Raw genomic sequence first — 20,310 nt, forward strand, 5'->3', positions numbered from 1 at the left:
CTGTGTTACATGGTCTTCTGAATAGTACATAGCATTGCTGTTATACATGCGAAAGTATTCACCCTTTTTCCAGTCAGTCAAAGAATTTATTCTCTCTTCTTCTCTAGAGTCCACTAGATAATGTCCCATTCATAGTCCGTTCAGTACTTGTTTTATAGTTGTAGATATGAAGTACAAATAATCTGCTCCTCAGTTCCATTTTATGTGCTCACTGTGACTATACAACTTTCGGAATGACTGCTCAAGTCTACCTCATTTGTATTAAAGTCAGCTTTTAGCCCAGTAAACAGCATATGCTGCACTTTTCTCCATAAGTAAATAGTGGCGGTCGGAATAATTGCTTCCATCTTCTGTTCCAGTGTTCGGCAGAATGTGGGGAAGGAGTGCGGACACGGTCAGTAGTTTGCATGTCCAATCACATTAGCAGTTTACCATTAGAAGGATGTGGAAATGATAAACCCCCAGAAACTACAACCTGTGATAATGGTCCTTGTGAAGGCAAGCTTGAGTGGTTTACTGGAGCCTGGAGTCAGGTAAATCTCTTTACTACACACTGCTGACTTTCTGAATGACTGGATAGAAAGAAAGGACTTACTGAATATAGCTGTCTAAATATTTACTCCTTCAAGTGAAAAGCACAATCCAATTCTCTGTATACATATTAAAATAGATTTCACATTTACTACGATAAGTTAATGGATACTTTCTTTTAGAATAAACATTTTATAATAACTGTATAATAAGAATAAAGAAACAAATACGGGATACAAACTTACTGTTTGCCAGGTTAGGCTTCTTTCATCATGTTTTAATTTTTGTGTATGCTTACCACATGTACCGAGAGCGTTCCCAGTGCATATGGTATACAGAATTATAGGCCCCCATTCACACAATGGAGGCCAATTTGGCTTCAGTTCAGGTGGTGTCGGTTATAGTTTTGCTGCTTGGAAAACCACAGAAGTTGCACTAATCAATGCAGAGCAACCCCTTAAACCAAACCCACATACCCTGCGGTATACATTTTTATTTTACAGTTGTAGCCTGCTATATATATATATAGTAGATATATTCGATGGATGGTATAAAGCATGGCATCTGGAAAACATATGTCCAAGATTTTCATCATAAATACTCTCAACAGAAACCTCTCTATATCAACAAAAGAAGAGGTGTGAAAGGAGCCTTACAGAATATAATAATATAATGGGTCACTTAGTACTTTCATGCAGGTGGTATCATACTCTAAGGGCTCATTCACATGACTGTATCAAAGACGATGCGGGTGTCCAGCAGCGTTTTACCAGTGTTTGTGATGTCGGCTCTGCAGGCAGAGATCGTATATGTCAACGCGTGTATTGCGCATGGCCGTGTATGTCACGCACATGGTCATGCACAGTGTGACTTTGTCTCTTTTTTTAATTCCCCACTCTGTTTCATAGTGGGATTGCGTATGAATTGCTTTACTACTCCATGTATAGCATATGGACAGTGTTGCATACACTACTTAAACAAATGTATAGAGCTCGCTCTGTGTGGATACGCAGGGGCGTAACTATAGGGGATGCGGCTGCACCTGGGCCCATAATTTGCATTCCTCTGGATCAACAATGGGGTGGAAACAGGCTGAACTAGATGGACATTGTCTTCATTCAGCCTAACATACTATGTTACTATGTTAAGGCCTCTCTTCTCCATATAGGGAACCCAATACTATGAATAAAGCATTATAGTTAGAGGCCCTGTTATAGATTCTGCTCCGGGGCCCAGGAGCTTCAAGTTACACCTCTGGTGGTACGCTAAGAAATAGAGCATGCTTCGATCTATTTCTTGATCGTATCTACATACAGTTTTTACACACTACTGTGAATGGATCAATGAAGGCCCATTTACTTTCATTGACTTCATTCATCACATTTCACACAACCATACATCTCATATATAAGAACAGATATGAGAACAAAGAATCAAGAATGTTGTAAACCAACATGCCTGACCCCTTTGTTCCCATGTTATCTACTCAGGAGAGAGTTGGTACACCCCATACATACAGATATAGTAATGGTTAACATGACTGGCATCTTGTGATGATACCTCATGCCAGACTCAAATGGTGGTAGATGGAACCCATTGAGAATAACAGGAATCATCCCACTCCCAGCATGCTGCACTATTTCTTTCGGGACTTTGTCCTGCTTCTGGAATGATGATTCCAGCATAGATGTGAATGTTCATTTTCGCAATAATCCATTCACATACTTGGGTTTACGTTCCTAAAAAGTGGTGGTGTGATACATGTAGTGCACATACTTTTCCAAGAGACTGACTACAATACGAGACACATGTAAAGATTTATAAGGACTTACTCCTTTTAAGGTATTGAATAGATGCAAGTGTTTTATACAATATTCTATAAAGCTGTCAGGATGTTTTATAAGCCCTTGTTTAGAACACAGGAGGAAATAGTGTTACATTGTTAAATAGCAGAAATGCACAGGAAAATCTATTACCTTACAAAATGTCAAGCCAAGCACTGCTGTGACTTTGTCTTAATAAGGCGCAAAACAAAAGAAAAACTTTTAGCATCAGCTTATTTTGCTTAGGGTACTAGAAGTATTTAGGTGACACATGAAGAATACGCAGTTTGGCTACCTCTCAGCTTCCCTAAGGCGAGCCTGTTAAGATAAATCTAAATCCTTACTTCTACTTGAAGGTTTCTTTTTATTCTGGGATAAAATATGCTGCTTCCAGTGGTAGAAGTGCATTAAGCAAAGAATCAGTCATGAAAGGTACACTATGTCTTCTTGGTAGGACTGTGGCTTGACCTCAGCAAATGTAGTTCTTAAAGCCAACATTCCACTGAGTTGGCTCAAAAGTGCCTGCTAATGAAGACTTTCATTACTATATCCATCTGGCACAAGAATGAGAGTGCTTGCAAAATGTTATACTGATCTATTCTATTGTATCTTTGGGCCAGAGCTCTCCATAGGTCATGCATGCTTTCTTTCTTGTACAGCTTAATGTTTCACTCAGCTGAACAAAATAACAATGGTAACCGGGAGGCTCTCACATGCTTGTAACATTGCAATATTGTATGTATGCACTCGTTGGATTCTAATCTATGCATGTTTTTAAAGTCAGAAACTACTTTGCTTGGTAGATGATAACATGCTAATAGGTTTGGGTTATATGAATCTATGACATTGCTGGCAGAACTTCAGCAATTTGCATATAAGCATATAAGAAGTCATAACCTCAGTTAGGTTTTTCGTCACTAGAGAATAAGATTCCATTGTTCATTGCCATAGCCCTGTACCACTGTAAAGGCAGAATGGCTTGTTAAGGTTCCTTGATACTTAGAATATGGGCACAGCTACTACAATGTAAATTTTTATAGTTAGTCTGGGTGTGGTCACGTGCCTTTTTAGCATAACCCCAAAATTGGAATTCAGGGGCTCTGAGTGACTACTCAAGGCCTCAGCAACTCAACTAAGTTGGGCTGTTCCAGCCTATTCATGTGTTAGATGTCATTCAGAGGGAAGGTATATCTAGCTGCTACTTTACCTGTGAATAGTGGCTATGGTAGCTCTCAGAAGTTCATTTCCAGGCTGGTGTCATTTCAAGAAGTGGCTGCCTGAGTGAGAACTATCCTTTAAATTAAATAGTCTAAAAGGGCTAGATTAGGGAAAAGTACTTTTCACAATATTATGCAGTAGTGGTATATTTAGAAGATCTGATTCTGTTCTGAAAGGTCCTGAAAGTTTTTCCTGTTCTCATAAAATCGATATGAGCCAGTTTTAGGCACTTAATCTGTGGTTACTATATAGAGCCGGATTATTTTTTGTGTATAGAGGTTAATAAACACTGATGGAGTTCTGAAGTGTATTCAGGTATTCATAGTGTCAGGTAGCAGTGTTCACACAACATTATTTACGAGTTTACGTCATAGTAACATACTATGTTAGGCTGAATGAGGACAATGTCCATCTAGTTCATCTTGTTTCAACACCCCCCCTTTCCTTGTTGATCCAGAGGAAGGAAAAAACCCCAATAGGCAGAAGCCAATTAGCCCATTCAGGGGAAAAAAAATTTCCAGACTTCCTGATGGCAGTCAGAATAATCCCTGGATCAATGCTTGATAGTTCCTAACTGAATGTAAGACCCGGATCAACAACCCGCTGGTCACCTAATGTCTATATCCTGTAATATCATAGCGCTCTAGAAAGACATCTAGTCCCCTCTTAAACTCCTCTATGGATTTTGCCATCACCACGTCCTCAGGCAGAGAGTTCCACAGTCTCACTGCTCTTACAGTAAAGGATCCCCTTCTGTGTTGTGGATGAAACCTGCTTTCTTCTAGACATAGCGGACACCCTCTTGTTACCGTCGCAGTCCTGGGTATAAACAGATCATGGGAGAGATCCTTGTATTGTCCTCTCATGTATTTATACATAGTTATTTGATCGCCCTTTTGTTGTCTATTTTCCAGGGTAAATAATCCCAATTTTGATAGCCTCTCTGGGTATTCCAGTCCTCTTATTCTGTTTATTAATTTAGTTGCCCTTTTTTGTACCACCTCAAGCACTGCAAAATGTTTCCTGAGCACCGGTGTCCAGAACTGTACACAGTACTCCCATGTGGGAGTACTGACAAATGCCCTATATAGTGGAAGAATTATGTGCTCGTCCCTCGCCCCTATACCTCTTTTAGTGCACCAGAAGACTTTATTAGCTTTTGCAGCAGCTTACTGGCATTAATTGCTCCAGTTAAATCTACAGTCCACTAGTACCCCCAGGTCTTTTTCCATATCACTTTTCCCTAGCAGTACCCCATTTAGTGTATATTGGTGACATCCGTTTCTTCTGCCCATGCACATAACCTTACATTTATCAACATTGAACTTGATTTGCCATTTTCCTACCCAAGCCCCCAATTTATCTAGGTCCTTTTGTAGTTGTACATTGTCCACTTTTGTATTAATTATCTTGTATTATTTTTGTATCAACTGCAAATATTGATATTTTACTATGCAGTCCCTCCATCACAACTGCCAAAAACAGCACTGTGATGGAACCCCGGAACAGAACTGAACTGAACCATTCATGGTCAACCCTTTGGTGTCCATATTGCAGGGTTTCCATTTGTTTCTATTATATTTCCAAATGTAATGGAAATGAACGAAACACTTTAAAAATGATCACCAAATTTGTGCCATTTCACTAATGCAAGTGAATGGTTCCGTTTTGGGGTTTTGTCACAGTGCTGTTTTGTGCAGCTGTGATGGAACCCTCTGATGTATCCACACAGCGAAGTAAATGATGCTGCTTAGAACGCTGCCTTATTTTTTAAAAAAGGAAATAATCACAGATCGCAAAACGCAGTGTTACTATTGTATAAATCCAAACGACTTTGTGCAGAAGCGGCATTTTGATGGCAGATTCTGTTAAATAAAATCCCTTTGCTGCCTTAAGCGTTTTGAATTACAACTGAGGCTAATTATAATAGAATCAGCGATTAAGAAGAAAAGTTGCTGTTTAGTTTGTGCTTTTTTTTGTCTCCCAGTCGGTCTCTGAGCATTGTGCCTTTAGGAGCATAGAACTCATAAATAATGCATTCTGTGTGAAAACATTCGCTGCTGTATGTAGTAGTCTAAAAAGCCAGTGCAAGTTATTATTCTTGTATTGCTGATATAATGAATACTTCATGGTTCCAAGCACTGTAGGTTGCATACTTCAATAGCATTATACTTTCCTGTGCCTGCATAAACTGGCTTCAGTTATAGAAAAATGAATTAATAGCTTTATTAATTTATTATTTTGAGTAGGTCTCCCCCAGATGCATGGTACATATTGTCTTGTGCATTGTCATGAATACTAATATAGGTTTTGTTTACGATAAGTCTATATGAGACTATAAATACTGTAATAACATGGCATTATTCTAATGAATAGTATTAAGGACTTCAGGACATTAAACATTGATGCAACATTTGTTCTCTCTAGCACTTCACCTTCATTTAATCAGCATATTATACTATTGAATTAACAGCTTACCATTTATACAAATGCTGTGCTAATCAGTTAGTGGTGGCTGCCAATATATGACAATCAGAAAGTGAAAGTCCACTTTTGTAACTTTTTTTGCGTTACTTTTATTTATTCCCAGTTGTTTATATAGGTTATAGGGAATGGTAAGTCCAGAATAGTATAAGAATAAGATTGATCTTCCCAACGGGTGTCAAGTTTGCAGGTTCTTTGCTCCTTTTTTAACCAAACTTTGGGTCCTTTGTGCAGTGGATCTGCTTTGTCCCGTTTTTGTTGGACATCTTCCATGCGATGGTCAACTATTGCTTGGGCTTCCTGTAAGCGTCTGGTGGTCAAGCACCCAGTCTGTGATTGGTAACGGGTTGATATAATCTGTTATATGTATTAACAAAGATAAGTCTGCAGGTAATTTGCCTTGTCTCCCGAACATGAGGTAATACAGAATCTATCAAGTTGAGCAATAGACTGTGTTGTTATAGGTGTATATTAGCTTGGGCACGATAATAGGCCAATCTGCTTTCTTGAGCATTGGTATGGTCCTGAGAAGGTTTAATATGGTCCGATTCATCTTCCTGCACAATCCATTTCCTTGTGGGTGGTAAGCAGTTGTTCTTAATTTTGTACATTCATATAGATTGTATAGTTCATAAAAGAGTGGAGATTCAAAGGCTAGTCCTTGATCTGTTAAGATCTTCTCTGGGCATCCATATGGGAGTAAGACATTTTTCCACAGTATATTAGAAGCGGTTTTGGCTGTCAGATCTATAACTGGGACTACCACAGTGATTTTCACATAATGATCAATTATGGTCAACATGTAGGTACAACCGGTCCTACTCAGCTCAATCCTAAAGTAATCTAGAGCTATAAGTTCTAGAGGTTGCCAAGTCACTATTGGATGTAGTGAAGCTTTTTGGTCAGACTTGTTCAATCTTATCTTTGCGCATGTTGCACATTCTAGGCACCATATTTCTATATTATGTCTCATTGCAATCCAGTAGAACCTTCTGCAGATAGTACATTCTGTTTTATGTACTACAAAGTGTCTGGACTGATAATGATACGCTGTTAGAATAAAGTGTGCATCTCTTCTAGGGATTAGGATCTGGTGCACTATTTCCTGTCATAGGCTCGATTGTTCCTTGGTATATGAGGCCTCTTTTTATAAATAACCTCTTCCGTTGTGTCTACAATATATGGAATTCAGGATCAGTCTTTTCTCTTTTGGTCCTTGAGGGAAGGTTACCATGTACCAGGAATTCGTGGAGCTCTCCCATTGTTCTGCTATCTGTTTGAATGTCGATCCATCGTTTCTCTTCAATGGGTCGATTTTTGGTGGTGTAGGTGGCTGAGATGGCATTTTGTTGGACATTAGTGGTGCAAAAATTGGGCATTTTAATCTCTTCCCGTTTATCTTCTTCTGTAGAAGAATCTGTAGCTGTGGGCAATCTGGATAAGGCATAAGCATTTGCATTTTTCTTGCCTGATCTATATTTAATGGTGAAATTGAAAAGCCTTGAGGCCCACCTCTGCTCAGGCGCTGCCAACTTAGCAGGATTCAAGTGAGCCAAGGGGTTATGTGTTTAAGCCACAAAAAGAAGAAGCAGCTAGATAGTCCCTAAATTTTTCAGTGATGGCCCACATGAGGGCTAAGTATTCCAGCTTGAAGGAGCTATAGTTGTGATCATTCCGCTCTACTCCTATGAGTGAGCGACTTTCAAAGGAAATGACTCTCCTTGTCATCTTGTACTTGGCTTAAGACTGCTCCTAATTCCTTTAGGCTTGCATCCGTGTACAGCTGAAAAGGTTTACTATAATCTGGATATCCCAGTATTGGAGGGGAAATGAGTTTACTCTTGAGTAGCTGAAATGCATCTTCCTGGTCTTGTTCCCAATTAACATAAATGTCTCTTTTCATCTTTTCTTTGGAGCATCATCTAATCAATTCCTGTAGGGGCTGTGCTATTTTTGCTAAATTCGGGATAAACTGTCTGTAGTATCCCGTGAATCCGAGGAAGCTTCTTATGTACTTTATAGTCTTAGCTGTTAGCAAATTCTGTACGATTTCTGTATTTCCAGGGTCAGATCTAATTCCTTCAGAGCTCCCTATGTGGCCTAAATAGCACACTTGGGTTTTGAGTAGGTGGCACTTGGAAGGTTTTAATTTTCAATCCGTGTTTGATTAGGATTTCAAACACTTCTGCCAGGTGTTGCAAATGTTTCTCGTATGTTTTGGAATAAATTATGACATTGTCCAAATAAAGAAGCACCATTTCAAAATTTTTATGCCCAAAGCATCTTTCCATGAGGTGTTGAAATGTGCCAGGAGTATAACAACGTCCGAAGGGCATGTTATGAAATTCAAAAAGTCCCATAGGGGTAGTAAAAGCTGTTTTCTCTCTGTCCTCTTGAGTCATTGGCACTTGGCAGTAACCACTTGTTAAGTCCAGGGTAGGGAAATATGCAGCAGAGCATAAGACTGCCAAAGACTCTCCGATTCTAAGCCGAGGATAAACATCCTTAAATATTATTAAGCTTTCGGTAGTCTACACAGAATCTGATGCTTCAGTCTTTCTTTTTAACTAACCAGATTGGTGCTGCCCATGGGCTATGACTCTCCTGTATCACTTTAGTCTCTTTCATTTCCTTTATTAATTTTTTAACTGGTTGATACATGGCTGGTATCTTTCTTTTATCAGGGAATGACGATCAGTTGGTATAGTATGACATACATCCTTGGCTCTCCCAAAGTCTAATGGATAGTTACTGAAGGCAGAAAGAAATTTTTGAGCTACTTGAACTACTCCTTCGACCTTTTGAGTAGGAGTATCATCATTGCCAACCTGTAAATCTGACCACCAGGGGGGTGTCGAGTATAGAAGTTGATCTCTGTTGATATTGTGTGGCTTGTTGCACTTCCACACTAGACAAGGTAAAAACATCTTCCACGTGTAGCAGCCAAATTTGCACCAGTGGATAATACTTTTAAGTTGAACTGGGGATTCTCCCATATTTAGTATGCAAACAGCTGAGACAGTTGCTACACTTCTAGCGGCCATGATGAAAGAATGCTTTTTTAACTGGATTGGTTCTACAAGAGCTTGATAATCTTTTTCCTTGAAGGCCTGGTTTGGCAGCAGGTTAAGGTTTTGGTTCCCAGTTGCAGGGTAACAGGTCTCACATCACTTATGCGTGTACGCCAAAAAGGATTAAAATGATTATTCAATATTTATTGCTCTTTATGCATTCTGCCAGACAACCTGCAGCCATCCTAATTGGCTGTCGGGAGTCTTACTCTGATTAGGCATTTCACCACCCAGCAATATGCCTGTGATTGGTGGAGGAATTCCAGTCAGAGCAATTTCAGTTAGGACTAGGAAGTTGGAGTTGAGCCATCAAGGAGAGAGAAAGCAAAGACTAAAGCGGGAGAAAGAGACTTGAAAAGCAGTGCGGCAAGAAGGCAGAGAGGTGTGAGTACTACCGTGTTCACCTGAAAATAAGCCATTCCCTGAAAATAAGACCAAGTAGGTTTTACTGACATGCTAAGATCTAGCTCTAGATTGTTGTTCATGGAAATAATGGTAGTAACAAGAAATGCTTGATGGGATTCACAGTTTGTCTGGTTATGCTGGTTTGCGATGACAACTACTGTACAGTACATAATCAATTTTTTTTTGTTCAACAATAAAAGTGAATTCTTCTTCATGGAAAAATAAGGCACCCTCTAAAAATAAGACCTAGTGCATAGTTGGGAGCGAAAATTAATATAAGACACTGTCTTATTTTCGGGGAACCAGTAACAAAAGAGTGAGAAAACAAAGAAATAGTAAAAGTACTTGACTAGAAAGAAGAAAATATATGAGGAAGAGAAGTTGTCAGTCAGAAAGAAAAATAGCCATAAAAGCAGAGCTAAAGCCCCAAAGAAGAGATTCTGAGAGGAAAAAAAGCCCAGTGTACAGATGCGGTTCCTGTACTTCTAAGAAATAAGATTTACGCCGGAAAATATTAATATATTGAAGACTGCTCTCAAGAGAAATTAATTTGTTTTGGTTTATCCTTATCTCCGGGAGTCCCTTCTTGCCACAATAACACCAGCACTGCAGAGTACCACATCAACACCATCCTCCAAAAAAAAGGGGCCATGCCCCAATTTTTGTTTTAGATTTTCTGTCTTATATTGTTTTTGCCCGGAGCCGGTTGGGGTCTGGTGCAAGGGCTGACGTCACAAACAAATTTATCAATTTACCACCATACTTTGCCCGACTGACGGGTAGCACTAAAGAAACGCCAAAACTTAGAGACTTATGCGTATCAGTCGTAGACGCCGCCCTGCTTGTGAGGAACTCAGGTCTCAGTGGGCCACTGCCAGTTGCAATCTGTCACTGGCTGCCTCGCACCCCCGGTCGACACGGTCCCTCCGTTCGCTACATATGGTTTTTTGATCACTTTAATTGTTTTTTGGGGGTTTTTTGAGGCAAAATGACCAAAATAAGCATTTCATTTGGTTTTTAGGGTTTTTGCCTTGCAGGATAAATACTGTGTTCCAATTTATTGTACAGGTCATTGTGTATATGATGTTAACAAATGTGTTTTTTTTATATACAAACTGGGGAAAGTGCACAAAAAAAAGAGTGGTTTTGTGTTATTTATTTATTTTTAATGTTCCGGTAAGGAGCTTCAACCATTACAGCTCTGATCACTATGATAATGCATAGCAGTACTTCTGTACTGCAATGCATTATCGCTCACAATAGTGATCACAGGCCATTTCAGGCCCGGATACAAGTATATGACATCACAGAGGGAGTGTCCTCCCTCCCTGAACCCTTTACATACTGCAATGTACATTGATTGCAGCACGGGGTTAGCAGTGGGGATTGGTGTTCTCATCGATTAGCAACTCTTCTACCATGCACTAGTTTTAATAAGTGTCTTCGACTTCTGAGGTCTCAAAAAAGCTGAAACCACACAAATAGATTCTCTAGCAAGTTGGAAAATTGCCTAATAATTAGCCAACCATTTCTAACCAATGTTAGCATGTTTAGGATGGAAGCATGCCTCATTCACTGTTAATGTTGGCAAGACAGCTTCGTGTGTGGGGCAAAAGTGAGGACATGCAATAATTAATTTAATGGAGCATAAATGAGTACAATAAGTCAGCAGTTTTAGAACTTTTACTAGCTCTTAGTAATGTGATAAATTATGGAATCTATATAAAGAGTAGTGATGAAAAGAGAAATTTATACCACAGTATATCCTATTTACACCAAGCACCCCCCCCCCCCCAAGAACTCTGTTCTAGGTAGAGATACAACCACTCAACCTTCTTTTTGCATCTCCATGTGTTGCCATAGCCATGCTTCCAATAGCCCTTCTTCAAAAAGAAAAAAATTTTTTATTTATTTGAGACAAAGCTAAGGAAGTTTTTAGTATGTACAGGGCTGCAAGGAGCATGGCCATGGTACAAAACCTCTATCATTATTTAAATGTTTCATTGAAGAATTTATTATTGTGTATATCATGTTAATAGTATGTATCATTATGATAATGTTATTACACTGCATACCCATCCTGGAATAACAAACCATATCCATATATAACAGACTGCCCTTTCTGCTGTCAGTTACACAGTGTGGTGTGTAATGGCGTATAAATAGAGATGAGCGAACGTACTCGGCCACGCCCCTTTTTCACTCGAGCACCGTGATTTTCGAGTACTTCTCTACTCGGGTGAAAAGATTCGGGGGGGCGCCGTTGGTGAGCGGGGGATTGCAGAGGGGAGTGGGGGGGAGAGTTAGAGAGAGAGAGAGCTCCCCCCTGTTCCCCACTGCTACCCCCCGCTCCACCACGCCGTCCCCCGCTCCCCGGCGCCCCCCGAATCTTTGCACCCGAGTAGCCAGGTACTTGAAAATAGCGATGCTTGATCGAGTAATTACTCGAAACGAGTACGTTCGCTCATCTCTACCTATAAACCTTTTATCTTCCATAGTGTTCTGTTGAATGTGGAAGTGGAACCCAGCAGAGAGATGTCATTTGCATTCGCAAAACAGCTGAAGGTTTTACAGTCGTGAGTCCACAAGAATGTTCATATCTGGAACGACCTCCCAATCAGCTGTCCTGCCTCCTCAAATCCTGTGGTGCTAAATGGTTCTTCACTGACTGGAGTACAGTAGGTTTTTTGTTACTATAACTACATTAACATGTTTACTGTATATATTCATATTCATGGACACAGGGGAACTATTTTTTTTAATTCCATCAATAAATATGAAAATCTAAAATATTTTATTTTAATTTGTGGACTGACAAATGGTGGCTGTAGCAGAGCCAGTGGTGTACAACCAAAGGCAATAAATGTACGCAGTCATGTGGCAAAGTAAGGCTCTGTCTACACTGCCATTCGGCTTTCTGCTTCCCTGTTCTGTCATGGGAGCAGGGAAATGGAATGCCAGATACAGATGTGACAAATTTTACTTTGACTGTGATATCACAGAAAGTGATCTTATCTGAACCCATTTTAAAAGCTATTGTTCTTTTATCTTAACCCAACAAAACCCATTGTAAAGTATTTAAAAGTATAAATAAACTACCCTGAGGAGTATGGCACATTGCGATATCACATCACATTAAGGCTGGTTTCACAATGCGAGAGTGAGTGAAAACGCAGAATCATGAAAGTAATTTTCAATGGTTTCCTTTACATTTGCAATGTTTTCACTCATGCGATGCTGCGAGAAACTAAATTGTGGCATGTTCTATCTTTTTGCTAGATCACCCACTGTTTTCAATGGGGCTGGCAACAGCAGTGCCAGCTCCATTTAAAGCAATGGGAGAACTCTGCAATCTTCTGTGGTGGCTGTGACAGTTGCGACAGGGAAATCCCTTCAGCTGCGTCTGGGGGAATCCCTTTATCCCACAGAGAGAAAGGAATTCCCCGTAGTGATGAGAGGCTGTTTTCGCATGAAAATGCCTCGCATCCATGGGGCTTTCACATGGTGGAAAGTGTGATATCGGGCCATGAATCACGGCCCGATATTGCCCTTGCCCATGTAGAACTAGCCTAAGAGTAAAGCTAAGGAAAAACCCATCTATACATCTTATAATGAAAATGAACACCACCTGATGGACCCAGTTTGCTATATATTAGGGTCTGTAAGGATTTCACCATGCTATTTTTTTCCAGTATTTTGTGCTCAAACCACCGAATGGAGACTTTGATACACATATGAACATAGCCCAAGGACTCTCTTTGCAGGGTCTTTTAGCATATGGTGAAATAGCAATGTTATCAAACTTTATTACACAAGATATGTGATTTATTCTATATCTTTATATTGCCCCGTTTGTCAAAAACAAATTTCAGTAGCTATTTCTTATAATTCGCTACCACCCTGTGACATTGACCAGGATAATTTTTCCCCACATTTTCATGGAATATTTTCAACTGCCAGTTTCCCCCTACACATCTTGATGAAATATAGATCCTTTTGGGTTTGACTTGGCTATTTCAGAACTTTCTAAATTCTCACTTATATATTTTTTAGTGGATTTATTGGTATGTTTAGGGCATTTGCCATGTTGCACAGTTAACTTTTGACCTCACAGTATCCTCAAGCAGCTTGTGGTATAAAGAATTCCTAGTGGCTTGTATGATGATGAACTGCTCAGGTCCTGATACAGCAAAGCAGCCCCAAACAGTAACATTTCCACCACGTTTTATAGTTTGCATAAACTTTTTATGGTGAAATATTGCCTTTGGTTTTCATCTTCAGTTACCTGGTTTACATTTGCCTTACTTCTACATTAGGAGGAGAGGTGTCAAAACTGATTCTTTTAAAAATGTGGACTAGTTGCCCATTGCAATCAGTCACGTTGCTGCTTTCACCGCAGGGCCTCTGAAAAATAAGTGGACTGGTTGCACTAGTTTTAATATATATGAATCTTCATCTTTCTAAAAGTGTTTGCTTATGTGTTTATGGCCAAATTTTTACCTTGCCCTGACCCAGGTTTTAAAGCATTTATACATCAATATTGAATACTTTTACAAATATAATGACAGTATGTGTTAGGCCAACTACCTTTGTCTGCCGCCCTCTTGCTATTCTAGGCAGAGATGGGCGTCGCTCTGCTCCTGTATGAATGGACTCGCCAGTGCTCTCAACCCAGCTGCAGTGTAATAGGCTAAGGCTATTGCCCTCCTATTTAGCTGAACTGGGATTCCTCCTTCTTTGCCTGAGTGTTGGTGTGAGTTTGCGTCAGTCACCCAGCAAGGGTCTCCTGTCTCTGACTTCTGTATCTGCCATCATTCCTGGATAACGTTTGCTCTCTGCCTACCCTGACACTGCACCACATTCTGTTAACAGTTCAGCCTGTTTCACGGTTCTTTGCACTGGTGCCTCTGACCTATGTGGGGCAGCTGCCAACCACACCTAGACTACTTCAGGAGGTAGCAGCCTACTCTGTTTCCCACAGCAAAGTGCAGCTCACTGTATAGGGATTAAAAGGGTAAATACCGGGGAACCATCAGGATAACGCACTTAGGATTAGCCCAAAGTCAAACTGGTTGGTTGGCACAGTGGGTCCCAACTCACTGTCTGGAACAGTGTGGTTCTGTAATTCTATAGAGTGCTTTAAAAGCAAAACAAAACCACTCCTGCAGCTATTACCATTATGTTTTGGTATGGTAACAATTAAGCCTACTCTATTCAGTATGGTATTATATTGTGTGACATATCAGCCTTCCTACCACAATGTTTCTGAAGCTACAAACATTCTGAAAATGTTAGTGGTATTTTAAATTAACTTTTTGATCCTTTAATATTTAGTGTTCCAAGTCTTGTGAAGGAGGTTTTCGAATTCGGGAGGTTCGGTGCTTAGCAGATGACATGTCACACAGTGATAAATGTGAAGCAGAACTTAAACCAGGGGACACAGAATCCTGCAACACCCATGAGTGCATGCCAGAAATAGGTAATTATATTAGTAAAACATTCTCATTTCTAAAATATAATTAAATCACTAAAACCATAATGAAAATGATTGCGTCAAAAAATATTGTAAAGAATTTTTACCAGATGTGGACCATATTATAGATGAACAAAGTGTAAACAGTTATATTTTGGGCATGTGCTTAAAATATATGCTTAATTTTATATAAAATTACTGTAGGTACAAAAAGTTGCACTCTATTAAATTAATTTCACTTAATTAAACAAATGTATACAGCATTATATAGTGTAGCAGCTATGAGAACAGCACCGTATATGTTTGGATAATTTTGTTTGATATTGAAATGTATCCTGATATAACCCATGAATATGTTGTGAAAAGGACTAGAGATGAGCGAGTATACTCGCTAAGGCATATTACTCGAGCGAGTAGTGCCTTAGCCGAGTATCTCCCCACTCGTCTCTAAAGATTCGGGTGACGGGTGACAGGTGAGTTGTGGCGGGGAGGGGTGTAAGAGAGGGAGAGAGAGAGATCCCTTCCGTTCCTCCCCACCCCTCGAATCTTTAGAGACGGGCTGGGAGATACTCGGCTAAGGCACTACTCGCTCGAGTAATGTGCCTTAGCGAGTATACTCACTCATCTCTAAAAGGGACCTTATACGTATCATGCCTTAGACCTCATTCATATCTGCATCACACGAATTCCGTGACAAATACTGACAAAAATACTGCAGAATATATTTTTATTTTTTTAGGTAAAAGGCCAGACACCATGATGAAAACTTAATGGACCCCATTATAGTCAATGAGATCCTATGTGCCGTTAATTTTCCTATGCCGCTCCTATAACAGTTTTGCTTCTAGACCAGTTTAAGAGCTGGAACTCATAATTCATTAAGTTTTTTTGTGCAGCGTATAAGAAATTAAAAACTCTAGGTCATAGAGGTTATCAGTCCAGGATTTTAATTTGTCATCGTGGGAAATACAATTCCCCAATGAACATGAAATCATACTGCAGGGATTGTGCATAGCTTTGGCATCTGCAGGGAATGAGAATCAATAGTTAATAGGACCCAAATAATTTGTCTTTATATTTGTCTGTAAAGGGGCCTTTTAGAAGAAGATAAAAACTTTCAAATGACTGAAATATTTAGCAATCTATTTGCATAAAGTGTTAATGGCCATTAACACTTTATCATCTTTATTTGCATGTAAAACAACTTCTAGAAGTTGTTTGCAGAGCCCAGCATGTGTTTAAACACACTCCCAGCTATGTAAACAGCTGCCTACGCATTCCTTTGTTCTCCTCACAGCTGCCCAAAGATTGCATTGTTCTCTTTGTGGCTAGTGTAAACAATTCTGCAAGGAGAACATCATGCAGTCTTTTGAAAGATGAGTGCAATATATTCTGGTCTTTCAGTAGCTGAAGGATGGATTTTAAGCTTGAACAATGGATTTTAGTTAAACGAAAAGTGCACGATGCTCACATTTACATGTTACAATTATTATTGTAATAATCATTGCATGTAAAGGGGCCTTTACACCCACAGATAAGGAAATATCTGCTTCAGCTATGCACGAATGCAATTTATACTATAGATTTAGACTATTATCTAACAAAACAAAAGTTATATTTTAGTAATTGTGTAAAAGCCTTATGCAGCTCTAAATTAAAGTTTCAAAAATAACTTCTCCCACAACTACTTCCTCTAACATTTTCTTCTCTTTCCCCCACAGATGAGCAATGCAAAGATAAATACTACAACTGCAATGTGGTGGTACAGGCCAGGCTTTGTGTATACTCCTATTACAAGACTGCATGTTGTGCTTCCTGCGTGAAAGCAGCCAGTAGGCATTCAGGATTCCTAGGACGAAGATAACAACTACTGAACATTTTATCTAAGACAAGAGGCAGCAGCAAAACAATTGACAATTATTGATCTGACTTCCTTGCCTCTGGTTGTACAACACAAACTTCTCATTTTATGCTATACGGGACTTCATTACCAGCGACATAGCTCTTTCAATTGACAACTTTTATAGGAAAGTTTGACTTTTTTTTTAATAATCGGAGCTGAGAGATTGTCACATTATTTTAAACTTGACTTTGTGCACACTGTTGGAGCAATAGAATACCCTTTCATCACCAATTAGAAGAGCCAAATAAAGAGGCACGGATTTGGCATCTATTTTTTTACTTGGAGTAATTGTGGGTATTTGTGTTCTGTAAATAATCAAAAAATTGTTGTAGTTTAATTAGAGTGGAATGTTGGAGTAACAAGCTTGTAAATAATGATTTTATATATAAAATGGAAGTGCTGCAATCTTTTTCACTCCTGCTAGGATGATGGAATATGTTGGAGTATAATTATGTTGGGTTATTGGTAAAGGTCTTAAATTTGTCAAGAATATATAGCGGGCCACAGTTTATAATCTAAGAAGGTGCTGATTTAAGTACATTGTAATTCTTGTATAACCCTACAGTACATTAGAAAGTTTACCTGCCAAACTTGCATTCATTTAGTAAAATCTTACATCTCCCCAGTCCTTTCCATTATACCTGTGCACAGTAGAGATGAGCGAACTTACTTGGTTCGGGTGTTTTTGGACCCGAGTACCACTTTTTCCGAGTAACTGACTACTCGGACGAAAAGATTCAGGAGGCGGTGTGGTGGAGCGGGGGTAGCAGTGGGGGGGAAGCTCCCCCCCCTTCCCACTCCCCTCCGCAACCCCCTGGCGGCCCCCGAATTTTTTCGTCCGAGTAGTCAGTTACTCTGAAAAAGCGGTGCTCGGGTCCAAAAACACCCGAACCGAGTAAGTTCGCTCATCTCTAGTGCACAGTGAAACGGAGTACCCCATTCCTTCACTATTGGTTTTCAGCCTTGCAATAAAGATCTTTTATATTAAAGAGGATGGATAAACTTATGATGTGCAAGCCAGGGCCCAGCCAAATGCCATTGTATGGTATACTTACTAATCTTGGCCTTAATGGGAACTACAACTACAATTTTGACTATCTACTAAATTATATTAATGTGTTTACTTCTCGCATGAAAACTGTACTTTTTTGTATTTTTCTTGGAATGGTAAATGTTTTTTTATAACCTAAAAATTAATTTGATAGACATTAAAGAGGTTGTATGAGATTAGGAAAAAGGTTTGCTTCCCTTTCCCCTCAGATGCAGAACAACTCTTATCCATGAGTGGTGGCTGGTATTGCACTTCAAACTAAAATAAGTGAATACTGAAATTCCAGACACAGCCCAAACATAAGATTAGCACTGTTTCTTTAAAAAAAAGGTGTTTCCCTCGCCTTTTTTTCTTTCAACCAATCTTATACAGCCCCTTTAGTTAATGTCATGTTCTTGGACCTGTATAACTTAATGCAGAACTCAGTCCAATATAAACAATTGAACTCAAAGACTATGGATGATTTCATTAAAGACCAGCTGTATTGGCTAGCTCAAAGGAAAAAGGTTTTGTTTGTATGTTGATTGTTACAAGTATGACTAGAGAATTCTTTTAGAGCTATGCATTCATTTAGATGGGCTTTATCTTGATGTCTGAGGCTATTCCATACATTGTGAAAAGGGGTTGCCTTTAGAGATGAGCGAGCACCAAAATGCTCGGGTGCTCGTTATTCGGGACGAACTTTTCGCAATGCTCGAGGGTTCGTTTCGAGTAACGAACCCCATTGAAGTCAATGAGCGACCCGAGCATTTTTGTATTCGCTGATGCTCGCTAAGGTTTCCTTGTGTGAAAATCTGGGCAATTCAAGAAAGTGATGGGAACGACACAGCAACGGATAGGGCAGGCGAGGGGCTACATGTTGGACTGCATCTCAAGTTCACAGGTCCCACTATTAAGCCACAATAGCGGCAAGAGTGGGCCCCCCCCCCTCCCAAAAACTTTTACTTCTGAAAAGCCCTCATTAGCAATGCATACCTTAGCTAAGCACCACACTACCTCCAACAAAGCACAATCACTGCCTGCATGACACTCCACTGCCACTTCTCCTGGCTTACATGCTGCCCAACCGCCCCCCCTACCCCCCACAGCGCACACCAAAGTGTCCTCTGCGCAGCCTTCAGCTGCCCTCATGCCACGCCACACTCATGTCTATTTAGAAGTGCGTCTGCCATGAGGAGGAACCGCAGGCACACACTGCAGAGGTTGGCACGGCTAGGCAGCGACCCTCTTTAAAAGGGGCGGGGCGATAGCCCACAATGCTGTACAGAAGCAATGAGAAATAGAATCCTGTGCCACCGCCATCAGGAGCTGCACACGTGGGCATAGCAATGGGGAATTTATGTGCCACACACTATTCATTCTGTCAAGGTGTCTGCATGCCCCAGTCAGACCGCGGTTTTTAATTCATAGACACAGGCAGGTACAACTCCCTATTGTGAAGTCCCTGTGGACCGACAGCATGGGTGGGTGCCAGGAAGCCACCGGCGGTACATAAAAATATCCCATTGCATTGCCCAACACAGCTGAGGTAGTAATGTCGTGCTTAATGCAGGTGGGCTTCGGCCCACACTGCATGCCCAGGTCAGACTGGGGTTCTTTACAAGTGGAAACAGATGTATTTATAATTCCCTGTGGACCCACAGCATGGGTGGGTGCCAGGAAGCCACCGGCGGTACATAGAAATATCCCATTGCATTGCCCAACACAGCTGAGGTAGTAATGTCGTGCTTAATGCAGGTGGGCTTCGGCCCACACTGCATGCCCCAGTCAGACTGGGGTTCTTTACAAGAGGACAGATGTAGGTTAAACTCCGTGTGCACCTACAGCATGGGTGGCTCCCTGGAACCCACCGGCGGTACATAAAAATATCCCATTGCAGTGCTCATCACAGCTGAGGTAGTAATGTCATGTTTAATGCAGGTGGGCTTCGGCCCACACTGCATGCCCCAGTCAGACTGGGGTTCTTTACAAGTGGAAACAGATGCATTTATAATTCCCTGTGTGGACCCACAGTATGGGTGGGTACCAGGAAGCCACCGGCGGTACATAGAAATATCCCATTGCATTGCCCAACACAGCTGAGGTAGTAATGTCGTGCTTAATACAGGTGGGCTTCGGCCCACACTGCATGCCCCAGTCAGACTGGGGTTCTTTACAAGTGGAAACAGATGCATTTATAATTCCCTGTGGACCCACAGCATGGGTGGGTGCCAGGAAGCCACCAGTGGTACATAGAAATATCCCATTGCATTGCCCAACACAGCTGAGGTAGTAATGTCGTGCTTAATGCAGGTGGGCTTCGGCCCACACTGCATGCCCCAGTCAGACTGGGGTTCTTTACAAGTGGACAG

General features: G+C 40.5%; 1 protein-coding gene across 3 annotated transcripts in view; it reads left to right on the forward strand.

The window, feature by feature from the left end:
* The window catches only part of THSD4 (thrombospondin type 1 domain containing 4), a 696,080-nt gene extending 677,616 nt beyond the window's left edge, over window positions 1–18,464 (forward strand). For all 3 annotated transcript variants that reach the window (XM_066592520.1, XM_066592521.1, XM_066592522.1), the window contains 4 exons: window positions 360–533; window positions 12,031–12,210; window positions 14,867–15,011; window positions 16,727–18,464. In XM_066592520.1, coding sequence (XP_066448617.1) covers window positions 360–533; window positions 12,031–12,210; window positions 14,867–15,011; window positions 16,727–16,869 — 642 coding nt within the window. In that variant the 3' untranslated portion in view covers window positions 16,870–18,464. The remainder of the gene's footprint in view (window positions 1–359; window positions 534–12,030; window positions 12,211–14,866; window positions 15,012–16,726) is intronic.
* The last annotated feature ends 1,846 nt before the right edge of the window (window positions 18,465–20,310 follow it).

Source organism: Eleutherodactylus coqui, chromosome 2, assembly GCF_035609145.1.
Source record: "Eleutherodactylus coqui strain aEleCoq1 chromosome 2, aEleCoq1.hap1, whole genome shotgun sequence".
NCBI classification, from domain to species: Eukaryota; Metazoa; Chordata; class Amphibia; order Anura; family Eleutherodactylidae; genus Eleutherodactylus; species Eleutherodactylus coqui.